Genomic DNA, 23,830 nt, shown 5'->3' on the forward strand with positions numbered 1-23,830 from the left:
AATAAACGTTTTTGAACTTCTCCTCGTCGGCCCATCCGCTGAACTCTGCTACACGCTCGAAGTCCGCCAGCCAGTCTTCCACGTCTTCTAGAAGGTCTCCATGGAAGGGACTTGGCACACGCGGTTTTTGCAGCGTGTAATGAGGAGCCGTCGCAGGGTTAGTCGAGGTAGTAGCGGATGTAGCATCCATACCTGCCGACGAAATCGCTGCTAAGGGAAGCAGTTGCTGCCTAGACGAAGCCAAGTCTCTTTGTGCACAGAGTGGAATTATTAAAAAAGTGAATACAACAACAATTCCACTCTGTGCACGCGCAGTTTTCCATTTACGTGATCGTTGTATTCTTTTTTACTTTGTATTCTTTTTTACTTTGTATTTTTTTACTTTGTATTTTTTTCTTGTCTCTTTTCACCCTTACGGCAAAAAGGTATAAATTGAGTTCTGTATGCTTGTACACGCACTCTTGATGAAGGCCGGACCCCGGCCGAAACGTCAGTAAAGTCTTGTTATGTTTTTCCTACGTGCTTCTATTTTTTGAACTAATATATATATATATATATATATATATATATATATATATATATATATATATTAGTAATAGGTTGGTAGTAATCATAAGAAATAAGTAAATTGTTTCCGTCATGTTGCATATCATACTTAAGGGTTAAATATTGCTTTATTGCTCACTGAATAATTTCAGCTGAGAATAGTCGCGAAGTGACTATAACAACCGTAGGGTTGTTACTGACGTTGTTGTGTTCTCTCCGGCTTTTGCAGATTTTGCGTTAGCATGTACTCCGATTCCGCTAAACAGATTGCCGGCTTCCACGAGGCTCTCCCAAACCCTGAAAAGTGTGATCCTCTGAATCTGATGTTTGCGCCGCCGGGACACTCGTGCGACACTCTCCGTGTCCCCTGTGGAGACCATCTGACGTCTTTGCTCTTGACCGGTGGCTACTTCATGAAAGTGCCCCCGGAGATCGCCCGAGGATTGGGCCTTTACCTGGCACTGACACGCAGTCTACGGCAGTTGAGCATGGAATTTGAAACGTCGCACGACTCGGCGCGGTACATCATAGAAGGCATCGCCAAGAATAAGACCATCGAGTGGCTGCACATTGAAAGTACGTGAACCTCACGTAGAATGCGAAATTTTGTTGAGCCTTTGAATGGTGTAACGCAACCCGTCGTTACTTTCGAACTTCCAGATATTGCGGGCAGCATAACAATCTCAACAGTTTGGTCAGGGCAGTTCGCATAATATGTTGGCGAGTTCTAGCTTGTCCGTAAACGAATTGCCTCTTGCGCAATGCTGCGTAAACGTAAAGGACTGCGCTGGCGGCGCAGAACTTAACCAAAGTAAGCCGATGCAGTATTGGTGATTAGTTATGTTCTACTGAGCTGCTGGTGTAAATTGTCCGCAGGAACGTTATGTGAACACGCCACCTTTTTAAAGCTAATTGTTCTTTTCCAGCCCTGCTGGACTTTTGTAACCGTGGCTGCTGCTGGGTACTGCTGCTGTCTTGCATAATAAGTCATATTTAACAAAAAACGGAATTACATTCGCGATAGTTGGATCGACCTTGGGTCACATTGCACGGCATCCAAATGCTCTATTAGGCCACAATCGCACGTATAGTTCTATTGTTCCAACATTAGGAAGCATCTGTAAGATAAACACCACGTGTGACACAGACTAGCATGGATACTAGAGAGCACGTACGAGTGGGCCAGTTTTCAAGCCGAAAACCCAGGAAAAAACGGGCAAACTTAAAACAGTTTATTAACCACTTCACGACAGGTTCGCTTCACAGATCACAAAATGTGCTTTTAATCTGCATCAGTTGCTTTACTATATTATTTGAAAAGAACACCCCCGTAGCACGAAATAGTATTTAACGCGTTGCAATTGGGGACAAGGCGTCGCAAGATGTTGCTGTCAGCGTTGTTGTTTCAATTCACGTCTCGTGTTTAGTCTATATTATACAATGAATTATATCTTCATTGTCAGCAAAAGACGCAGTTCATATTTACGCAGACAAACTCATTTACACGCCGTTTGCATGAACTATTGAGAAATAGCTCAATGTGTGTTGCCTAACTGTATTCAGTGTCCACGAGCAACATGTGATTTTTGAAGAAAAAAAAAGTTGTTTGTTGGGAGGTTGCAATGGCTATACGCAGCGAACTCGGCTGCAACAATCAGCGTAATAGCTCGGATCACTTTATTTTCTACCGTGTTTTAGTTGAGCCCACACTGTATACTCGCCTAACAAGCAGTATTACGTTTTCTGCGCCATGACGGCAACTGGGTGTACTATGCAGCACAGACGATTGTATATATTTCTTTGAAGGTTGCCAATCAAAGAGTACTTAAGCTAAACGACAAAATGGGTCCGTACTTCTCCGCCATACCTTTAATATAGCAGCACCTCGTGGCGAATATTATCCAGCGTTGCCAGCACAAACACAATCGAATATAACTTTCTTTTTTTGTGATTGCGATACTGATTTCGTAACCTGACTGACGTGCAATATTTTGCCACGGTGCCAGATCACTAATCAGCGCGTCGTTCTCGCTTGCTTTCGCGACCCTGCGTTGAGCACTGGTCAAGGTAAAATGGGAAGACACGCCCAATCCAGCACTCTTCCACTGTGTATAGCGCTGTACTGGAGCCCTAGATGCCATGAAAGAATGTGCAAGCGCCACTGAACGAGGACGTAGAAAGAAACAGACACAAAGAGACAGCGCTACTTTCAACTATAGATTTTATTTTCGCACGCACCGATAAATATATACCGAGCAAGCGGAAACAAACAAGCACATAAACGATAAAAAAAGAACATTCAGTGGTGCATATCGATGAACCGTACACAAGTCTAAGGCATAATCAAAACATACACTGCAATAGTTACAGCGATAAACCGAGCAATCGTATCTCTTTTTCAGATGCGAGACTGAAGGCTTGCTCACGCACCTTTATCCTAATTTTGAAATTTCATAGGCCTCCACAATCTCCCTTGTCACCTGGCCGTGATCCCTATACAAAATGGAAGTGTCTTCACACATGGGTTTGCAGCCACTGCAGTCTCAGCAATTGCCCAAATGGCCCAAGATTAGACAGTTTTAGAATAGCGTTTGTCGGCTTACGTACGTTAAACGTAAGCACGTTTGCGGTACGTTACGGTGCGCGTTCTTGGAAGACTTAGTTTACCGTACGGCAACGCAAACGTAAGGAAGACGTTATAAAACGGGGCGCCGTCTGGTGCCCAGCATTAGCAGCCATCCTGATGTTGCTATGGGGACGCGTCTCGTTAGGCCTGCGGGCGCCGGAATCGCCGAACGGTCTCGGAAATTGGACGCGCTATGCGCTTATAAGAAACGTTTCAGGTGAGTTTAGAGAAAGCGAAAGCCAATTTCAATAGCTACTGGCCCTGAATATAAGGGAGAGCGTAGCCATCACGTCAATTCACGCTGAAGCGGGAGCCGTTGGTGCCGCCATGTTCAACAACGCTATTTCTTAGCGTCCGTATACATTACGAACGTTAAACTGGCCAAATAACGTACGTTATCATAACGCACTTTAAACCAGAGCAACCCAATAACGTTCCGAGCATGTGCAGTGAGGACAACGCTATTTCTTTACGTGCGCAATGCGTTTACGTTTGGTTGCAAACACTAAACTAAAACTGTCTACTACTCTGGTGACGTTATATTGACGCTCTTTTAGTCGCTCATTGATACATCTGCGAGTTTAACCAACATGCGTTCTTTTGCACGAGAGCGGGATGGCATAGACAACGTTATGAGTGCAAGATACAAATTCTTGGCGATGTTGAGTAGGAGATGCGTTCGTCTGGTCATTATCTGAATTAGCCTGTTTGCATATCTTCTGTAGAGGCAGAGAAACCCACGTCCAACCCCGACGTTCCCGCTATTATTTTGATATTATGCAAGGTACAGTGAATGTATGGTACCACAGAGAAATATAACCAGACGAACGCATGTTCTACTCAGCATCGCCAAGAATTTGTATCCTAAACTCATAACGTTATCTATGCCATCCCGCTTTCGTGCAAAGTAACGTATGTTGGTCAAACTGACAGATATATCAGTGAGAGTAAAAGAGCATCAACATAACGTCACCAGAGTAATCTTGGGCCATTTGGGCAATCATTGCCGAGACTGCAGTGGCTGGAAACCCATGTTTGTATAGGGCTCGACGGCAGGATGACAAGAAAGATAGTGGAGACCTATGAAATTGCAAAATTAGGAGAATGGTGTGAGAGCAAGCCTTCAGTGTCGCTATCTGAAAAATAGATGATTTCTTGGTTTACCGCTGTACCTATTGCAGGGTATGTTTTGATCATGCCTTAGACATGTGTACGGTTCATCGATGTGCACCACTGAGTGTTGTTTTTGTCTTGTTTGTTTCCGCTCGTTCAGTATATATATCGGTGCGTGCTAAACCAAAATCTATAGTTGAAAGTAGCGCTGTCTCTTTGTGTCTGTTTCTTTCTACGTCCTCGTTCAGTGGCGCTTACACATGCTATCATGACTTCTAACCAACGAGCCCGCCAACGTGTTTTAGCTAGATACCAGTAGTCCCGGCGACGGTGCTTCATAGTGTAGTACGGTGGCCTTCCTACAGTGTTTTGATAGCTTTTGCCCGGAGGCGTGGTGCTGAGTTACCTTTTGTAAACGCAGGATTCTCTGTGAAGAATGATGACTGGGAAACCTTGGGCCGTTGGCTGATCGACAATCGGCACTTGCACAGCCTGGACATATCGCTTCCTTATAGAGACAATGATGCACTAGCCAAACCCTTGGCAGCATCATTAGAGAGTAACTACACCATCACGGCAGCCAAAATCTTTGACTTCGATCTTAAAAAGCCAACCTGGATGCACATTAAGAACATGGTAAGAAATCTCTGCACGTTGCCGAATATACGCGCTACATGCGCATGCGCTTGCTTATTTATTTATGTTTATTGACGGGTCCTTGAAACCCTCGCATAATGATGTCACATGAGATTAGGAGAGGGGGGTGCAAGAACAAAGCATAATCCAGTTCTTAACAAAACAAATCGCTAGTATTACACAACACAATGCATTTCACGATAGAATACGCAGTGCACTAAAAATAGTCCTCATGACAGACAAATATGGTTTTATTTTCGTGTATAAATATATAATGTTTAGCCATCCAGGATACGATGTTATTTACGTCTGTTTGAATATTTTTGAAGCACATGTATGCGATTTTTCCACAAGAACTAATAGTGTCATTAGCATACTGAAACACGCGTGATGAGAAAGAAACTGAGCTTAGGTCATTCGTATAAATCGTAAAGAGAAGTGGAGCAATTGTGGAACCCATATTTAACGAGCACTGCATCACTTCTTGTGCTTTCAATCCTTACTCTTTGATACCTAGCTGTAAAATAGTTTTGAAACAAGTCTGAAAATGTTCCTCGAAACCCCATTACTCTGACTTTTTGCATAAGTATTCTGTGGTTAACTGTATCCAAATTCCTAGACATATTTTCAAGAATAGTGCTAAGGCAACTTCATTATTATCAATAGCTCTACTTACGATATCATTGAATGTTTCTAGATGAGTTGTGGTGATATTAACTTTTTCTAAATCCAAACTGTGGATTAGCGATCAGGGAGTGTTCATCACAGAAGTTCATCATAACATATGTTGTGTTTTAAATGCGGAGCACTTTAGGGGCCCGGGATGTCGTCCCTCCTCGTTTGGTGTCACGCACAACACAAGATCGTCATAAGACATACAATTCTCAGAAAATTCCCCTAAATACGGATAGAATTAAACCAAATAAGCATAACATAAAGTAAGGAAAACATCATGAAATAAGGCATTCCTTAACCCAAATTAAAGAAAAAAATGTCAGTTTCGCCCTAAGGGCGAAGCACAGAATGCGATAGCAACACAGCAATGTCATACGAAGTAAGGCGAGCGGTTTTGGTAGCAATATGAATTGTAGTAAACATGAGCTGATTAAGCAAGCAGGTGTGCTGCGGCGTAAGTAGACCGACATGAAGAGAGACTCGATGACCACGAGAAGGCGCGTGTGAAACGGTGGTGTTGATGAGAAGCGCTGCCCGTGGGCAGCGCGTGCGAAGGGACACACCTGCAGCGCTGCACTGCCGATCCGGGCAGCATTGCATGTGTAGCGTGCGTTGGAAAATGTTGCCCGACTATTACTAACTGTGGTGTGAGCGCGCACAAACATGAAAGATCACACTGAATGACTGCAGACAACGACTGTCAAAACGCTGGCAGCAAGCGCATATACGCCGCAGCGGGTGAAGGTACGTGTGGTCTATCGCTTCAACGGAAATTGAGCGGCGAATGCACAGCGCATAAAGGTCAGAGCCGTGTGGAGATAAGAGACGGTGCGAGCGAGCGACGAGCGCGGTTGTTGGCAGAGTAGAAGTGCGCCCCCCCCCCCCCCCCGCTCCCTCCGGCGCTCGCTTCCCGCTTCCTTGCTTGCGCGTGGAAGATTGAGTGCGTTCGCTCTCCGTGACAGCGTGCGTCCCCGCACGCTTCCGCTCGGGCATACGGCGCGCGCAGCAGATTTTATCTATACGGAACCTCACGACGACGACGACGGCGACGACGACGGCAGAAATCCGGTGGAAGTGTCCATGTAATTGTTATCGCAATAAAATCAATCGAAAACGCCAAGCTGATACCGAAACTACTCAAGAGAGGGCGCCACAGCGTCACAAGTGTAAATATTTCGCTAGGGCGCGCTGGGAGAGACCCGTTCCTTGGATTGAAGGATTGAAGCAAGGATGCCCTCTGTCACCATTGTTGTTCACGCTTTACGTCAAGGGCATAGAAAGACGACTGGAAAACAGCGAATTAGGTTTTGATTTATCCTACATGCGTAATGGACAAATGGTGCAACAGAAGATCCCTGGACTGATGTACGCAGACGACATTGTGCTACTAGCGGACAATAAAAAAGATTTACAGATACTTGCGAATATCTGTGGGAACGCAGCGACAAATCTAGGCCTTAAGTTTAGCACAGAGAAATCAGGGATTATGATCTTTAATGAGCACACGAGTAACTTCGTGGTGTCAATTCAACAGCAAGTAATACCCATAGTGAAGCAATATAAGTACCTCGGCGTGCACATAAACGAAGGAAAGAATTACTCAAGCAACCACCAAGATAATCTGAAAATATAGGGGAAGCGGAATGCAGCATTAATGAAACACAGCACTGTTGGGCCACAATAAGTATGATGTGGTGCGTGGAATCTGGAAAGGAGTAATGGTGCCAGCGCTAACATTCGCAAATGCCATTATATGCTTAAAATCGGATATATTGGCGGGTTTGGAAGTTAACCAAAGATCAGTAGGCTGGTTGGCTTTGGGAGCACACGGTAATACGACAAATGAGGCAGTGCATGGAGACATAGGTTGGGCCTCTTTTGAAGTCAGAGAAGCACAAAGCAAAATTAGTTTTGAAGAAAGGCTCAGGAACATGGATGAAAATAAATGGACGGCTAAAGTGCACAAGTATCTCTACATGAAAAGCGTGGACACAGAATGGAGGAAGAGGTCAAGGAAGTTGGCAACCAAGTACAGGATAATCGAAACTGTAAATAGACAACCAGGGGTCATCAGAAAGAAAGTGAGAGAAATAGAGACCGTGAGTTGGATGCAAAGAATGGAAACAAAAAGGACAATGGAGATTTACAAGAATGAGAAGAAAGAAATTAGAAGGGAAAATCTGTACGATAACACAAAGGGCAGTGCCTTGCTATTTGAGGCTCGAGCCGGTTGCCTAAGGACGAAAACATATCGGAACAAATATTCGGAATTAGATGAGACATGTGTATGCTGCAGTAAAGATCCAGAGACCACTCAGCACATCCTAATGGAATGCGACGGGATCCACCCAGCGAGAACCGTAGGTAACGTGCAACTCCCAGAAGCGCTTGGGTTTAAAGTGGAAGGAAACATAAACAGATCAGCCGTAGAGATCAGCAAGAGACGATTAGAGTACTGGTGGAAAAAAAGTAGGGAGAAGATGGATGCGACCTGATCTCTTAAAATCATAGGCAGCGGTACAAGGTAAATTTTTGAAAAAGAAAAATAATGATAGGTATACAAAAATGCAAGATAAAGAACATGTATAGTATACCTGATTAAATCAAGCAGGCTAGGTGACTATTTGTCGCCGCCCCGTTTCAAAGGGGATGGCAATAAATCATCATCATCCTTCGCTTTCCTGCCATGGACGCCGAGCAGCAAGCACGCTTGGAGCGACAGCGGGCGCTCGCCCGTGAAAGACAGCGCCGACGCAGGGCTGATCAAGCGGTGCGCGCCCGAGAAGCTGAAGTTGCTCGCCAGCGCAGGCAAGCTAATCCCAACACCGCGAAAAGAATAGCTGAGCACAAGATAAAAACAGGATAAAATAAGCAAACACAAGAGGAAACAACGGCGAATCACTGCTCCGCACTTCCTCAGCATTCACGTTGAGTGGAACTGCATTTTTTCCCATTATGTGTGTGAGAACTGATAAAATTGATATTGGTCTGTAATTGATTGTCACTCTTTTTCCCATCTAATGTATTTATTTATTTATTTAAAAATACCTTACAGGCCTCAATTGAGGCATTGAGTAAGGGGGGCAGTACACAGAAAACACACAGAAATACATAGAATATTTGACATAGATAAAATAGTAGCAATTGACATAACACAACCGGACCCTCAACCGGAGCACAACGCGACATAGTGATATAGCAGTAAACACAGCGACATAACGGTGCCATCGCTACAATAAGGTGCATGAACGTAGTGTAAATACAAGAATGCATGGTGCGACAATCATAAAATTTCACATTTTATTAGACATATAATCTGTCAAGGCGTCACGGAATGAATCATGGTTGGACAGGCATGCGATGGTATCCGGGAGAGAATTCGAAAACCTGACGGTTGATAATTGATACTGATGTGAATTGATACTGATAATTGATACACGTATAATTGATACTTTCATTCGTGGTGGAACATTTCTGGTGGCAAATATGTCATTTATGATGCGAAGGAGTATGGGTCCTAATTTTCCAATACTGGCTCGCAGGTCGCGACGCCTTATATAATCACGACCTGATGGTTTACTATCTTGAAAAGTTGATAAAATGTTTACGAGCTCTTTGTCTGTGATTTCAGGCAGAAATGCTGACTCTAAAGTACTTGGTATTGACAGACATTGTAACGTTTTCAGCGTACTTCATTTGTTCTCTAAAGCTTTAATGTCACATTTACAAAGGCAGAGTTAAATTTTTCCCACAGCGCCGGCGGCCATACAAGTCACGGAAACCTTTTTCCAATTATTTGTCTGAATCCTTATCAGCGTTGCGACCCATTATTTCATTCAGGCAGGAACGTGTCTTTTTTTCGCGTTTCCTCCCGCATGATCTAGTTTATTAGAAATATATTTTCGTCTTGCTAGTCTTAACCCTTTACTGCACAATTTCTTGTTTCCTCATAACATTAATCATGGAGTTGCAGGGAAGCATAACAGTAGCTGTACGCCCATGTAAACTAACTTCAGCGGATTTCTGTGGTTTTAATTTGCAGAAGAAGGGTACGTTGCGTATTTGCAACAACACGCAAACAAACAGGAAGTTGAAGGTGAAAGATACACTTAGTGTGATTCATACTCAGATGTTTATTTGCACGTGACAATCATTGGTACACTCATGTTTTAGTGTGGAACAAAAAGAAGCAATTGTTCTTGCTAGTGCAGCAAAGGTGGTTCCCACACTTCGAGCAGTACGTCATGCAGATTCCCGTGCAGCCAGGAAACTTGCAGCGCTGCCGCTTCTGGCTCCAAAAAACCCAGTGACCAACCTGAAAAACAAAATGCAAATAATGAGCACTGAGACAAAACTCGATAACTCAAAAGTATTACCTCATCTAGCCTGACATCCTGAGTAGTAGGTGCTGATGGTCCCCTTTTTTTCTTCATTTCGATGCCCTGTTCCACAGACCCATTGCTAGGTCTTCCTCGCTTTTTGAGCTGCTGCTTGCCAGCCTTGCATAGTGACGTAGCGAGGTCCATCTTGAATTCTGCCAAGGGAAGGAGCTTTCCTGTGTGCTCATCAGGGTTGGTCATGGCATTCCTCTTGTACAGCAACCAAGCATTGACGGCTGTCAAGTCAAGAACATGGAGAAGCACACGAAAGTAATATCGCTTTGACCTCAGGTAGGGACGATACAGGGAGATGAGGGAGTCCAATAGATCGACGCCTCCCATGTGCTTGTTGTAGACTGTGATGACCGAAGGGCATGGTATTTCGCTCCGCTCCTTTTTTTTTGTCGATCATATATTGATGCATTTCCAACAGGCTGTGTTCCAACAAAGGAGGAAAGCAAGGTCACAGCTCTGTTATCTTGCCACCTTGTACATGACAGTTCAATGCCATCTACAACCGCAACTCTCTCCTCAAAATGTCCTCTTCCTTTTTTCTTCATTTCCTGCTCAGAAGGCATGTTCACTCCGGGGACCCGGTTGATCCGCACCGTACCAATGCAGTGTACAGCATCTCGTTCTAGGTACACTTGCAAACTTGGGCAGTTGAATAGTTGTCGAAGTACACTTTGTGGTGTACTCCTCTCGGAATCATCCTACACAACCGAACAACAATATTTCCACTTGCTCCACGGTCAGGCTCTCCTGGAAGTCTTGCCGCTGAGTTCTCTTTTCCAGTATACACCTCTAACTTGTAGGAGAACCCGCTTACACCTGAGAGTACGAAAGCTTCGTAACCCAATTTCTTCGGCTTCATGGGACAGTATTGTTTCAGGGAGCTTCTACCTTTGAAAGGTATGATCTGTTCATCTGTAGACAAGTGCTCTTCAAGAGGTACCAGCGACAACCGCTCATTGATGGCGTCTATCAGAGGTCGTACCTTCGCAAGCCGATCTCTTGCTGGATCGTCCTTTGGGCCAAGAGTACTATTGTCAATGAAGTGGATGTTATGCTTCAGTTTTTCGAAGCGAGCCACTGGAAAGTTGTCAGCCACTTGGCTTGCCCTGGTTGCTGCACTCCAGTACCACCTCGTGTTCCTCATTTGAATTATGGACATCCACATGCAAGTTCCAATAAACGTTTCGATCTCTTCTGCGGTTGTACAAAGAGGCTGACTCACGTCTTTCTGTAACGCATACAAGTTACTTTGATCTGCAATTAGCGAAATCAGTGAGCTGGGGAAGAGATACTTGAAGTATTGGAGTGGTGTCGATAGCTCTGAAATATCCTTTGTAAGTTCACTTTGTCCAGTGAACTGAACTGTCTGTGGATCTCTCATTAGATTGCCCTTCTTCCAAATTATTCTTCTCTTAGTTTGTGCTGAGCGGTGGTCAGGTGTTGTGCCATTTGCGGTACAGTCGTCATCGTCTGAGCATGCACTCGACTCGCTTGTGCTGTCAGTTAGCTTTCCCGCATCAGGTTGAACATCTGAAGTAGGAAGCAGGAAACAGGGAGAGTTACACAATGCATAAAATTAGTGGTAAAACAGCTAAACGCAGACACATACTAAACAGGAAGCCTGCGCAATTTGAAAGCAGGCAGAACTACCATGCAGTGTTTTCGCGTTATAATAAAATTTAGAACGTAGAAGTAGACACACCCGTGACGACGCGACATGGCAGCGTGCGAATGCACCGCATCCTCTAGAAAGAAAAAAAAAAAGGGGGGGGGGGGTAATTCGACCAGAAAACATGTTGCAGAAATATTGAATCGAAACGGACTTACACTCGGGGTCGTCGTCACTCCCGGAAAGGTCGCTGTCTTCACTATCAGAAGGAATTGCTCGGCCATAAAAGCGTTTAGGATCCATTTCACTTCTGAGAAGAAGAAAAAAAATCATGTACACGTTGTTGCATTTGCGCAACATAGCAACGTTTCGTCGCCAGGAACAAACTATTCCGAGATAACAATGTTTTTTTTTTAATCTACACAGTCAGGAGGATGTGTAGCTGAGCGTAAGAAATTTTTTGGCGCTTCGTCTTATCGAGAAATACATTTACAATTGGCAAAACTTACCTGTATCACTGCTCGCGGGCGCGCGCAACCTCCGCTATGTTTGTTTTGGTACTAGACTCGAAGGGCGATCACAGATGGCAGCACAAGGCGGCGCGTTCTTCAAAGCAATGTTGCGGAAATGCAACAACGTGTACAGGCAGCTCCAAATAGATTTTGCTTGTGTTTTTAACGCCGTTAATCGGAATGTTGCGTAAATGCAACAAGGTGCAGTAAAGGGTTAACTTTGTAGTTACTTGATTGCGGAGCATACGAAACTGCTCTCTAAGTTGACGAGGAATAAGGATTATAAACAGGGATAAGGTGCCTCAGAAAGGCTGGCCAACGTTTCGATAGGAGGACCTATCTTCGTCAAAGGCGAAGATAGGTCCGTAACGTAGATCACACTAAGATAGGTCCGAAGATAGGACCTATCTTCGTCAAAGGCGAAGATAGGTCCTCCTATCGAAACGTTGGCCAGCCTTTCTGAGGCACCTTATCCCTGTTTATAATCCTTATTCCTCGTGTGCTACTCCATTAGTCAGCCATCTTTTTTGATTTTGGCTCTCTAAGTTGCTTATCTTCTGGATTTTGTTAGCTTTTTTCCCCGCCCTGCTCCTCTAGATAACAAATTTCTATGATCGCTTTACTGACCCATTTATTTTCTGACTTTCTTTGCTTTATTTTGATGTTCTTTTAGGATTTTTCATATATGTTGCTCAATTCTTTTACGATTATTTCATACAACTCCACATCATCAGCATTAGAAGAGGCACCCCATTTGCGAATTTTGGATCATACTATCTACCATTTTGTTCTCAACACTCTTTATTACTAGGTCTATCCGAATATTTCCCCCGAGAACAGCCATAGTAACATAATATTTATCCGTTAATTTACTTGTCGCTGTGCCTCATACTTGCATCACATCAATTCTGGAAGCAATGTGATCCATACATGAATTTGTAAGTTTGTGTTTTAAAATTTCAGCTATAGCTACTTCTGTAATAGCATTTTCGAGGTAAAAGTAAGTCAATAGATCTAAATAATTTCCCAATCTTGTTTTGCTTGGAATAAGTGTATCAATATTCAAATCACCCGTCAATATCAGGTTAGTAGCGCCGTCTAATTTTTTTAAAGTGCCTTAAGCCCTAGCAGGAATTCGTTTATAACACCATTTGGGGGACGATAAATTGTGCAAATAATGAAAGTTCTTGCTTTCTCCGATATTCGGATAACGAGTATTTCTACACTTTCACAAGAACCATCAACTTTCGCCGAAATCCAACTATCTTTTACATGTTTAATGACACCACCTCCTCTTCTTGCCTCCCTGCAAAAATATCACGAATGATAACTAGGTAGTTTGTATGTTTCGCACGTGGTTTAATCAATATTAGTCTCCTTAGAACTCGGATAGAGGAACAATTAACTGGTTCCAATGCTTTGTAATACTTCTTATGTTTACATGTACCACGTCAAGGTACTTCGTGCACCCCTTTGTCTTTAAAACTTCATTCCGTGCTTTGTGCCACTCTTTTAGATTGGAATAAGTTTCCGTCATCATGGAAGGTTTTGCATGTCTTCAACACTTTTCATTCGGATGACTGAATCTCCCTCCTTTTTCTCATGAATACTCTTCCATTGCCTGTCCCAGTAAAGTTGTAGGATTTTTCTTTCGCCGCTGTCCTGGCCGCCCACAACAGCTGCTTCACGTTCTGGGTCAAGTTATCATTGATAACACACTTAAGCTTCTACCTCGGGCCAAGTGAACATGCTAAAAAAGAGCAGATTTCAGTGTATTTTATTTCTTCAATCGAAATGTTAAATCAGTTTTGTGAAAACGTGAAAGTTGGAGGAAGTATCATGCAAAAGATTGTCATCTACGTGGTTATAGCACGGAATTACACAGGAAACACATTTAGGTTACTCAGGAAGTTTTCCAGTCCGAGAAATGATCGTTTTTATGCTTCTGGTCAAGTTCGAAATTCTTGGCTACTGAGGCCCCATGGTTATAGAAGCCTTAAACCATTTAGGTGCCACGATTTTCTGTGCCCCCATGCTTCTCTTTTCCCCTAATCTTCTTTCAACAAGCACCAAACATCGCCTTCGTACTCATGGCATCTCTGCGCCAATTTCTGCCCTGTCGCCATCCGCCTGATTTGTTTCTAGCATTTACGCATATATTGTGAACGGTGTAGTACATAAACATTGCCCTGAATGAAAACTGACCAGTGTGAAGCATATACATAAACAATGCATGAGATTACGTGTTATACATAAGATGAAAATAAGCGCAGTTGTACGCATACGGCTTTAGTTGTACGCCATTCATTTGACTGCTTAACTGAAGCTTTGCTCCACACACATTCCAACAGGTGCGTTTGATCTGAACAATGTTTCTTTTCTCTAATACTATGGTAGTGATGTTCTCAGATCATCAAAACATGCTATGAAATAAAAAATCTTTCAACCCGCTAGTTAACGGCTTCATCGGATAAAAAAAAATCAGTATGTGTTATTTAACAAGGCACTTTCTCTAGCTTGCCAGAATGTTTCAAACGCCGAGACCTCAAATTCAGACAAGAGAACTCCATTCAGTTTTCTATCTTCCTTCTAGGCAACAGTCCTCCTTTTCCTGCATCATTTTATTGTATGCATTTTCATAAGGGTACTATTCAATGCATTTGTATTTGATCTTTTTTAGTTTTTGCTTCCATATTTTTCGCCGAGCCTCCACACTTCACACGTCACCTTAGTTGGCTCCTTTCAGGCAGATGAGATAGCAAATTCACTGCCAGATTTTGACGGCTGCCAACCAGACTCAAACTTCACTTCACTGCTGTAGTTTTGTCTTTTTATTTTTCTCGCACCTTTAAAGACTGCTGTACAGACTAAATCTTGAAATACCTGTTGGCAGCTAACGTCGGAAGGGCCAGACACGGGCCCTAACACGGGCCGCAACACAGACAGGCGCTCAACAGGCCTGCTGTGTGCTACGCGAGCGCCGGAATTTCTGAATAAGTGTCACATGGATTCCTTAAATGTTCAGTGTTTTTTCCAGAGCCTTAGCTCACGAAATCTTTTGCGCCCTGCAGGTTCGGCGCAACTGCGGATTGGTGCGGTGCGCAGCTGCATTCGTCCTGGGAGTGTCGCATAAACGTGCCGCTGTCGCCTACGAACTGGTCTCCTGGCACCCGCAGCTTCCCATGGCTGTCCAGGACATGGGATTGCTGAGCAAAGACGAGGCCATGACGAGGATTGAGCAAAGCCCTCTAAGGCTTCGTGATGAGGTAGGCGATGCGATGAGGAGAAAAAATCGCAGTTTTCTCCGAAGGGCGAACCACTGAAAACTATGAAGAGACACACGGAGGTTTAGCATCGCGCTGAAGCCCTCAGAACGGTGTTCAACAACACGGGGGGGGGCTTACGCTCTTCTATAGCTTGCTTTATTTCCTTCGGCCGCTGTTGTGAGCGCCACCTGGCATCTGAGCCAAGACGGGTGCTAAAAGCCTAATTTCTACATTAGAAACGCTCTGAGAAATTCAATATCATCAGAAAAACTTCCAAAACAGCTTTCACAATGCTTGATGCTCTTTACAAAAGCCTGTTTCGTATGAAGCAATTTGGATTGCAATTTCGTACTTTGGTCATCGGAGCTCTGGCACATCTAAAGGTGGCCCGTTCATGCGTGTGAATTTTCTATATCTGGAGGTGCTGAACTTTATTGCGAAATCGTCCATGTGGCATAGACGGTGAACCAATAGCAATATGGATCGTCACACGTCACGGTGGCCTGCCTGCTTATTATTGCGAAAGCGATTGCATGGACAAACGAGGCAAACTTTTGTCGTCGCCGTCCTGTTTGGTACGAAGTCCAAGTGCGACAAGACTTGCGTGAAGCCACGCTAGCGCAAATAAAAATGAACACAAAAATCCCCAGCCTTTCCCTTGTCGAGAAAATGGGGTCAAGCGAAGGTTGTCGTGTGTGCATCTGACCTAGTACTTTGCCGTAGTTAGGAGGCCTGCACCGCCGTCGTCGGGTTCCTGGAGGGCAAGACGACGTTGTAGGCGTTCCGCTTCGTTTGCCCTAAACTCAGGGTCGGTGGCTCTTCGCTGACGTTTGACTTCAACATCACGCTCCCGCAACACGGGGTCCGCGGCTCTTCCCAGACGTTTCGCCTGGGCTTCGGAAGCCCTCACGCTAGAATCGTGCTTTCCCATCCGGGCGACGACGATCCCTAGTGCTAGCGACGAGCGCTAGTTCGCGGCGCCGTTGCTCAAACGCAGCCTACTCCTCGGCGGAACGCACCACGCGTGCCTTCCCATCCGGGTGCCGAAACTGATCTGAGGTGAAGAAAGCCAGGCGAAGCGCGCGTTAACCCCCCTTTCATTCCCTTTCCCTCCCTGCGACACACCAAACGGCCCTGATTTGTCGTGCGCGTCACGTTCACCGCCCGTGCATCCCATTCAGATGGTAAACCAGTGGAGCTGAAATGTGCGGCCCCGGTATGAGCCACACGCAATTTCTTTCTTTCCTTCTTTCTCTTTCTTCCTTCCTTTCTTTCTTTCATTCTTTCATTTCTCTCTTTTTTTTCTTTCTTGTCCCTGGCTCATACCCGAATATCCAATGCGGCTATGCGCCACACCTGATTTTATTATCGTTAACCGTGACGTAACTGACGAGCATGTGCTGTTATTGATGTCATGACCTATCAGTCATGTTAGTGAAACATTCGTACCCTTCCATGTCAATTTTGGGTATACGTATATCAAGTGAACGAGACACGAGTTTTCGACAGGTTTTCAATAGGGTTTTAGCGTGACACCACCACCACCGCCGCCACCGACACTTGTCAGGCAATACAAGCTATGGCTTGAAAAGCACAAGGCCGGACACCACGCGCTCTACGCAGACAATTGATTTATTAGGCCTCAAAAAGGTCAGAAGAAACGTACACTAAAATGCGCGTGCACACAAGTTCGTCACGAAAAAAAACGATTAATAAAATCACACATCGCTTCTAAATAGACAAACAAGTATATTTGACGCAATTCGTGCTTCTTCTCTCCGAAAGGCTTCCAAAAGTTCGCGCGCAAAAGTAAATTTGCTTCTGCCCGGAATCTTAATCTAGCGAAACTGTCGTTCACACTTGCAGGCCAAACGGGCAGATGTGCGGGCAGGTGCGCATTGCTTTTATTTTTAATGAACCACCTGTAGTTTTATAACCGGCAACAATGCACGGACATTTTTTAATTAGGCCACCATGAAAATGAGGCCGACGAGACCCTTATTTAATCCTAAGCCCTCGTGCTTTGCAGTGCAATGCCGGAGTCGCTACGCACTTTCCTGTCGTTCATGATTTAAATTGAGTGGTAATATAGCTCCATAGAAACAAACCAGGCCCAGATATACTTGCTTTCGAGCAGTAGATGAGCAAAAGAAGCTCGGTGAATTGCCAGCTAGCACAGGCGATACGACGAGCGCACATCTGCTTAGCGCAATGAAAGTGCCGGTATGTGGCAGGCTACGCCAGCAGACGACGTTGCCAATACTAAATAGTATCGATGTGACCTTCAAGAACTTTGTTTACGCCATACTATGTTAAGTACAATCCTTTTCTGTTATAATGAAAGTATTACGTGCATAATAAACGCTTAGAAACACGGACCGCCTCAAAAGCGGCGATAATGACGGCAGCCAGTCTGCTAGAAAAGGTGGCAGTGGCGACACCTGGTGGCGTCAACGGAAAGGGGAACGCGCGCTCCTTCCCAGTCGCGTCACTACGACATTATTCGAGTACACTATATCCGCGGGGGACTCCGCGTCGCGCTCGCTCGCTTCGAGAAGGCAACCTGATGCTGTCGGCCGACCTGTTCTGTTCGAGTTTTAAGCATAAAATGCCTTTAGCTCCCTTTGTCGGCGACCTTCAAGTGACCTTGAGACGAAAGCAAGAGCCATTATCCCGGCTCTCAAACGAGAACATCCGGGCATCTCTGCGGGAACAAAACGGGATCACCCGGGCCACCAGTCAAAAGTTAGGAAAATGCGGTTTCTGGCCCAAAACCCATTATACAGAACCGCATTACATACGTTAGTTACTGCCCAAACAAGTTTTTAAAAATATTGCTTCCGAGTTCTTCCTAATCATTGTTCAGAATATCACTCAAGCTGCAACTTCTACTACGCTGAAGCTTTATTTGTAATTTCCAATAGCGACGTTCAAGATACAGAGCACCATACACTTGAGTGTCATCTTTTGGTGCTGAGACAGTGTTGCCTGTGTTTTGAACGCCATCGGTCCGTGAGTTCTGCGGCGTGGGTTTTGCGTCGCCTTGAGTGGCGCCTTCTTCAGTCTTTTTACTAGCTGGGCAGTGCTATCCGTCTCCCTGGCGTCTTTCGCTGCCTGTAGCGCCGCCTTCCGCCGGTGTTCTAGCTGGACAGCGCCCATATAGACCAGTGCACAGTATGGCGTCCTGCGGTGTGGTGTGGTGGGGTACGCCATTGCGAACATACACTACAACCATTTTAAAATTCTGGCTAGTGTCGTCTCCAATCAATCTGCTTTGCTGGCAGCCATTCCATGCTTACATCTACTCTCGATTACGGGAGAGCCATCAATATTTTTGAAATGTGAGTCTGCAGGTTTGTATACGTAAGGAGAGGTCTAGAACGTTATTCCTTGGGAAACCAAGCGGAGTAGCCGTCGTTACCACGCACAGTGTGGATTGCTTCTGCAGTGTCAGCTAGCAATCAGTAGGTACACGTGCGTGCATGGCGTCGGTTTCTCACCATTGCTGTTCCGTTTCGTGGCGCATTCATGATAGTGTTTTTACTGAGCGCTTGCTGTCCGCTCCGCCCAGATCGGCATATGCTAGCAAATGCCACACAACCACTTAGCGGGAAGGCTATTCCGCTTGCGCACAACGCTCATGCCGGCAGCGGAACGAAGACCGCATCCCTCGCTCCGCTACAAAGCCGACTGAGCGGATCGTGACAGCGTGTCTACTTGGCATCTTCGTCGTTTTGCAGCCGAGTTGGTAGCGCGTCGCTCGCGTCTCGGCAAGACGTGCTTATGAAATGCGAAATCTACGCAGTTCCCTGCGGTATCTCAGAGCGTGAAATCTGAGCGGAATGGAGCGTAAGCGGCGCTCTGCGAACACTTTCTAATGACTTGTCGGCCCGTTTTTTGACGATTAACTGCAACATTTGGCCTTCGACAATCGCAATACTAAGTTTGTCTTTGCCCAGAACCCGGAGCGTGTTCGGCTGCCGGCTCCCATTAGCCACCTGCGGGTATCTCAATTTCGTCGCTGTCGAGCGCTTTAAGCACACCGCGAAAGACGTTTGATGCTGTTCTCCCGAGTAGCCAGCGAGCACGGGACGTGGCAGCAGCTATTTGTCTTAAGGCTCCAGTTTTTCTATCTCACCCACCATGCGATGCGCCATGTGAGGGAATGACAGTGCTAACGTTCTCTGATGTTCTCTGAGCAGGCGACGGACAATGGCGCGGAACAACGCCTCGAGCAAACACGTCTCGTTGTGCACGCTGTGTACTACTGAGATAAACGCAATTAGTGCACGCAAGGCAACATTCACTACAGCATTATCCCTGTCGTATGCCGTCGAGTTCACCGCCAAGTACCGTCAATGAACACAAACAGCACAGAAAGCTTTGCTTACATCGATTGCCACCGTGCGTGGATTTTTTTCTTTTTTGTCGAGTGCTCTTCACCTTCAGGAGGGTCTCCTAGACCACTTTCATACCAAAGCCGGATAGCCGGCTGCAAAAATCCTCGCCCATTTTTTTGTCAAAACTGGCCTGCATCGCGTAGGGGACAGGATATAGATGAGTGCTTACTTTAGGCGCAGAGGGTGGCAATTCATCTCTTTACTAGTTTCAAATGTGCAGTATCGTAAGGCACGAGGGCTTTCTGCGAACGCGCGCTGTAAAACCAATAGGCAAGGTCTTCTTTCAAAATTGGTAATGAGATCCTCCTGACGAAGATGAAATCCCATCTGCCGTACTACAAGGTATAAAAGGAAGAGCAATCGCATACATCCCTGTTACTGTACATGACGCGATAACCAGGGTACACACTGACCAAAGGCACGCCGTCGATGAACCCACTCTATGCTTCTCTTTGCGCTCATAAATTCCTGTGCTGCATGCCTTGGAAATCCTCGCTTGGCTTCTATTTGCCCCCACCTACTCATTTCAGCGCAACTGTTACTCCATTATTCCGATTTGTTTAAATAGTTGTTTTGACCTGATCAAAAGTACATCACGAAGCAGCCTGTGTAGCGTTTACTTTCCACTCGTGTCTGTGTTCGGGTGTTTTTGTATGCGTGCGTACACGCGTGCGTGTGCATATGTGTAAGTGAGAGAACCCCGTGTTGGGTTTATTTATAGCTTGGTGCTACACTAAGGCGGATGCCAATTTTTCCCTTTCACGAACGTTCCTTCACATTGCAGGCTTCCGCAGAACTCATTCGCCATATATGTATTTTTGGATGCAGTTCTGGAAGCTGTCTGGCATTGTCAAAGAACACCTCATCTGCAATAAGCCACCAGCTGGAGCAAACGGGCAGCAGAATGTCTACCAGCTCGACAAGCTTGGCGTCTACATGTTGGACCACATACGCTCCTACCTCAAGGTCGGTGACATTCTGGACGACGAAGAGGACGATCCGTGGAGCGAAAGTGCACAAGCTGCCACACAGCGTTGCAGTAAGCGAAAGCGGTCGGACAGCCCCACCTTGATGCAGCAAGTGCAGTGACCTCAAGAAGAACTGCGACCAATAGTGCGGCTCGCCTTTTTATCAGCTGACAACTGTTCCCTCAAAGGCAACTGAAACCTGACATTGGTCAATAAAGCTGTTTTCAAAGAGAAGTTTGTGGCGTATTTAGCAAATTGTTATTTCCATTTTGCGAGACCATGAATAAGATCATGATATAGTAGCATGCGAACGCGTCCGTGACTCTTAAGTAAGGAGAATTTCTTCACTGAACCAGGGCCTCTCTGAATACTGCCTTGTATAAGTTTAATCGTTCACTGCTTTAAGACAAGCCGTCCGAAGCCCTTATTTCAGTGCCAGACTACATGTTTAACATTGCTTTAGTTCTTCTGCTAATAACCTTCAAACCTACTTCGTCTGTTTAGGTCAAGCACTTATTGAAATTCAGGGCACCAAAGAATCCTAAAGAAAAATAAACTAAGGACTTAACAGGGCGGTCGGGGAGATAATTTTCTGCCTGAGGTTTTCAGTGAGTCAAGTAGGCACAAAAATTTAAAAAAAATGTATACGGTGGCCTATTGGGGTCATGTGTGCCGACAGAACGTATATGGCCATGGAGGGAGGCGGATGGCTCCAAGCTTGCAAGTTTCGATTTTGGAAGGACTTAACAGAGGAATACAATAACGTACGTATCGTACAATAACGTGCTTAGGGCACAGAAAACAACCCCAGGGGTCAAAATTAACTCGAAGTACTGTGTATCGCCTAATCAGATCGTGGTCTTATGAAGTAAGACCCAAGAATATAATTTTGTTAACAGGTCTGTAGCAGATGCTTTTGTCCAGCAAGGCAATCGATGCCACAGGTCACTTCCGGATTAAAACTTTTGAATATTGCTGGTTGAAACTGATTCATTGAATGAGTCACAGCCCTGCTTTAAAATGCGGACGAGCGAAGGAAGGTTCCCTCCGGCAGTTAGTCGGTAGTACGCCGCATAGTTACATGTAATTCTTTAGTGAAAGTGATATTGTGATTGTGTCTGTGATAGGCATGTCAGAAATGGCAATGTTAATCTACGGAATAGCACGGTGTCCATCGTAAATATTGCTACTAGGGACAAATTTGAACTTTTTAATATCAGGTAATGTCTTTAGAGCTGCCGCCTAGATACATGAGAACGGAGGAATTGCTTCGCTGGCCACCCCAGTGAGCAGGCTGATGCTTTTTTGATTTAAATGTTGAGGTTTAAGTATACTGACTGCTTGAGGAGATATAAGCTCTTGCTCTTTGTTGTTTACTCAGAACTTCCAGAGAAATACATTTCTATAGGGAAATAATAGAGACGATACAACTCTAACTGAACAATGCTGTACAACGTGACTACACGTCACACTAGCGAAGGCTGCGTCAATTAGGGCATGCAAAGCAGAAAATATTATATAAATTCCGCTCTGAAAGATACCACTATATTCGAATTAGGCTTTCCGAAAGCTCTCATCCTGAATGTGACTATTGACCGTAAGCGCCAAAGTAACATTCAATCTGCCCGCTATGCACGCTCGTAGCGTACAGAATTGCAATGTACCGCACTACGTTGTCAGAGCTATCCAAGTGCGTCTTGTCCGGAACGTGAAACATAACCTGTTGAAGAAGTCATGCCGACCGTTACTGAGCGTATGGCTTTCAATTTGAAACATTTACTATCCTGCCAACTGCGCAGCGACACTGACGACGCCGGTGCGATCATAGCTATGGCTCGCGGTGCAAACGCTGCGACTCGTGTTGCGTGCTCTGACGGATAGACTAACACGAAGCATGAAAAACAAATTAGTACAATATAGCTGTTATTGCGACGGAATAACGGCAGTGAATCGTCCCCTCGATAAAGCCCTCCTGCTGCAAGCCGTGCTAATGGTTCCCTGTGAAGATTTCGGTCTAGAACGTCTTTACGGCGATGAATAGACTCAAGACTGTGGAACCACAGTACAAGGCAAAGCATTGTGGTCTTACCGTGTTTTGTCCCTTCATTGTGCTCAAGCACCTAGACGATGTACGCCATGAATCGCAATACCCAGTGTATCTTGACGCAGGTACCTGCGTCAAGATACACTGGATTCAAGCTAATGCTTCGAACCCTCACAACATTGCTGCTGAGCAGCAGGCACACAGCCCTCCGATTCAAGATATTTCGTCAGTCCTCCTACCACCTCAATCCGTCACCTCGCTCCGCCCGCGTAACAGTTCCCTGCGCAGGGACACACCCACTGTTATCCCACCGTACGTCTGCTCTCTCTTACCCCGTCACCTAACTTGGGCGGAAGAAGTTGTGTTTAAGAGGCTTCGGGCTGGGGTGGCTCTTACACCGGATGTCACATCTGTATGGAACATGCCGCATTTTACATCAGTTGCAACATGTCCATACTGTCGTCTTCTAGTCACGGAAGCAGATGTCTACCACAAACTATGGACTTGTGCCGGCTTGCAAACGGAACGCACCCGTCTCCTACTGCAATCTGGCCTACGCTGCAGTGCCACGACCAGTTATAATCGCCGGATACAGAACAAGTGCCAAAGAACATTGGTTGATTTCCTACACATCAATTGTTCTACAGCCAACATGTAATACACATCCCAAGGCATACCTTACGATGTTCGCAAAAAAAAAGAAAGAAACGGTCGGAAAATCATTAGCGTTCGTCGGCGCGCCAAGTGATTAGTTAGATAACTTCAGCTTGACGTCTGCTGCCCATACCACAGCAAACACGGCTCAGTAGGAAAGCTAGCGTGCTTAAGAGGAAGCTTTAGCTCCGGCCCAACAACGATGCCGTTTATTCTAATAGATATAAAACGCAGAGACGCTTTTCTGAGATAACCCGGCCCTGGACCGATCTTAATGGATTTTGGTGCACTTGAGGGAGACATATAAATTGTAGTGACTGTTGGAAGCGAAATTTTGATTTATGGTGTAGTGGACAGTGTGCTACGCGTCCGCGCAAGAAGGAAAGC

General features: G+C 45.3%; 1 protein-coding gene across 5 annotated transcripts in view; it reads left to right on the forward strand.

Moving 5' to 3' along the window:
• Nucleotides 1-20,973, forward strand: part of LOC119450619 (uncharacterized) — a 114,411-nt gene extending 93,438 nt beyond the window's left edge. For 4 of the 5 annotated variants that reach the window (XM_049666057.1, XM_049666059.1, XM_037714121.2 and 1 more), the window contains exons 6-9: nt 776-1,122; nt 4,707-4,921; nt 15,183-15,377; nt 20,606-20,973. In XM_049666057.1, the coding sequence (XP_049522014.1) occupies nt 776-1,122; nt 4,707-4,921; nt 15,183-15,377; nt 20,606-20,866 (1,018 nt within the window). In that variant the 3' untranslated portion in view covers nt 20,867-20,973. The remainder of the gene's footprint in view (nt 1-775; nt 1,123-4,706; nt 4,922-15,182; nt 15,378-20,605) is intronic. The other variant, XM_049666061.1, reaches the window with a different exon arrangement.
• The last annotated feature ends 2,857 nt before the right edge of the window (nt 20,974-23,830 follow it).

The sequence above is a fragment of the Dermacentor silvarum genome, chromosome 4 (genome assembly GCF_013339745.2).
Source record: "Dermacentor silvarum isolate Dsil-2018 chromosome 4, BIME_Dsil_1.4, whole genome shotgun sequence".
Taxonomy (NCBI): domain Eukaryota; kingdom Metazoa; phylum Arthropoda; class Arachnida; order Ixodida; family Ixodidae; genus Dermacentor; species Dermacentor silvarum.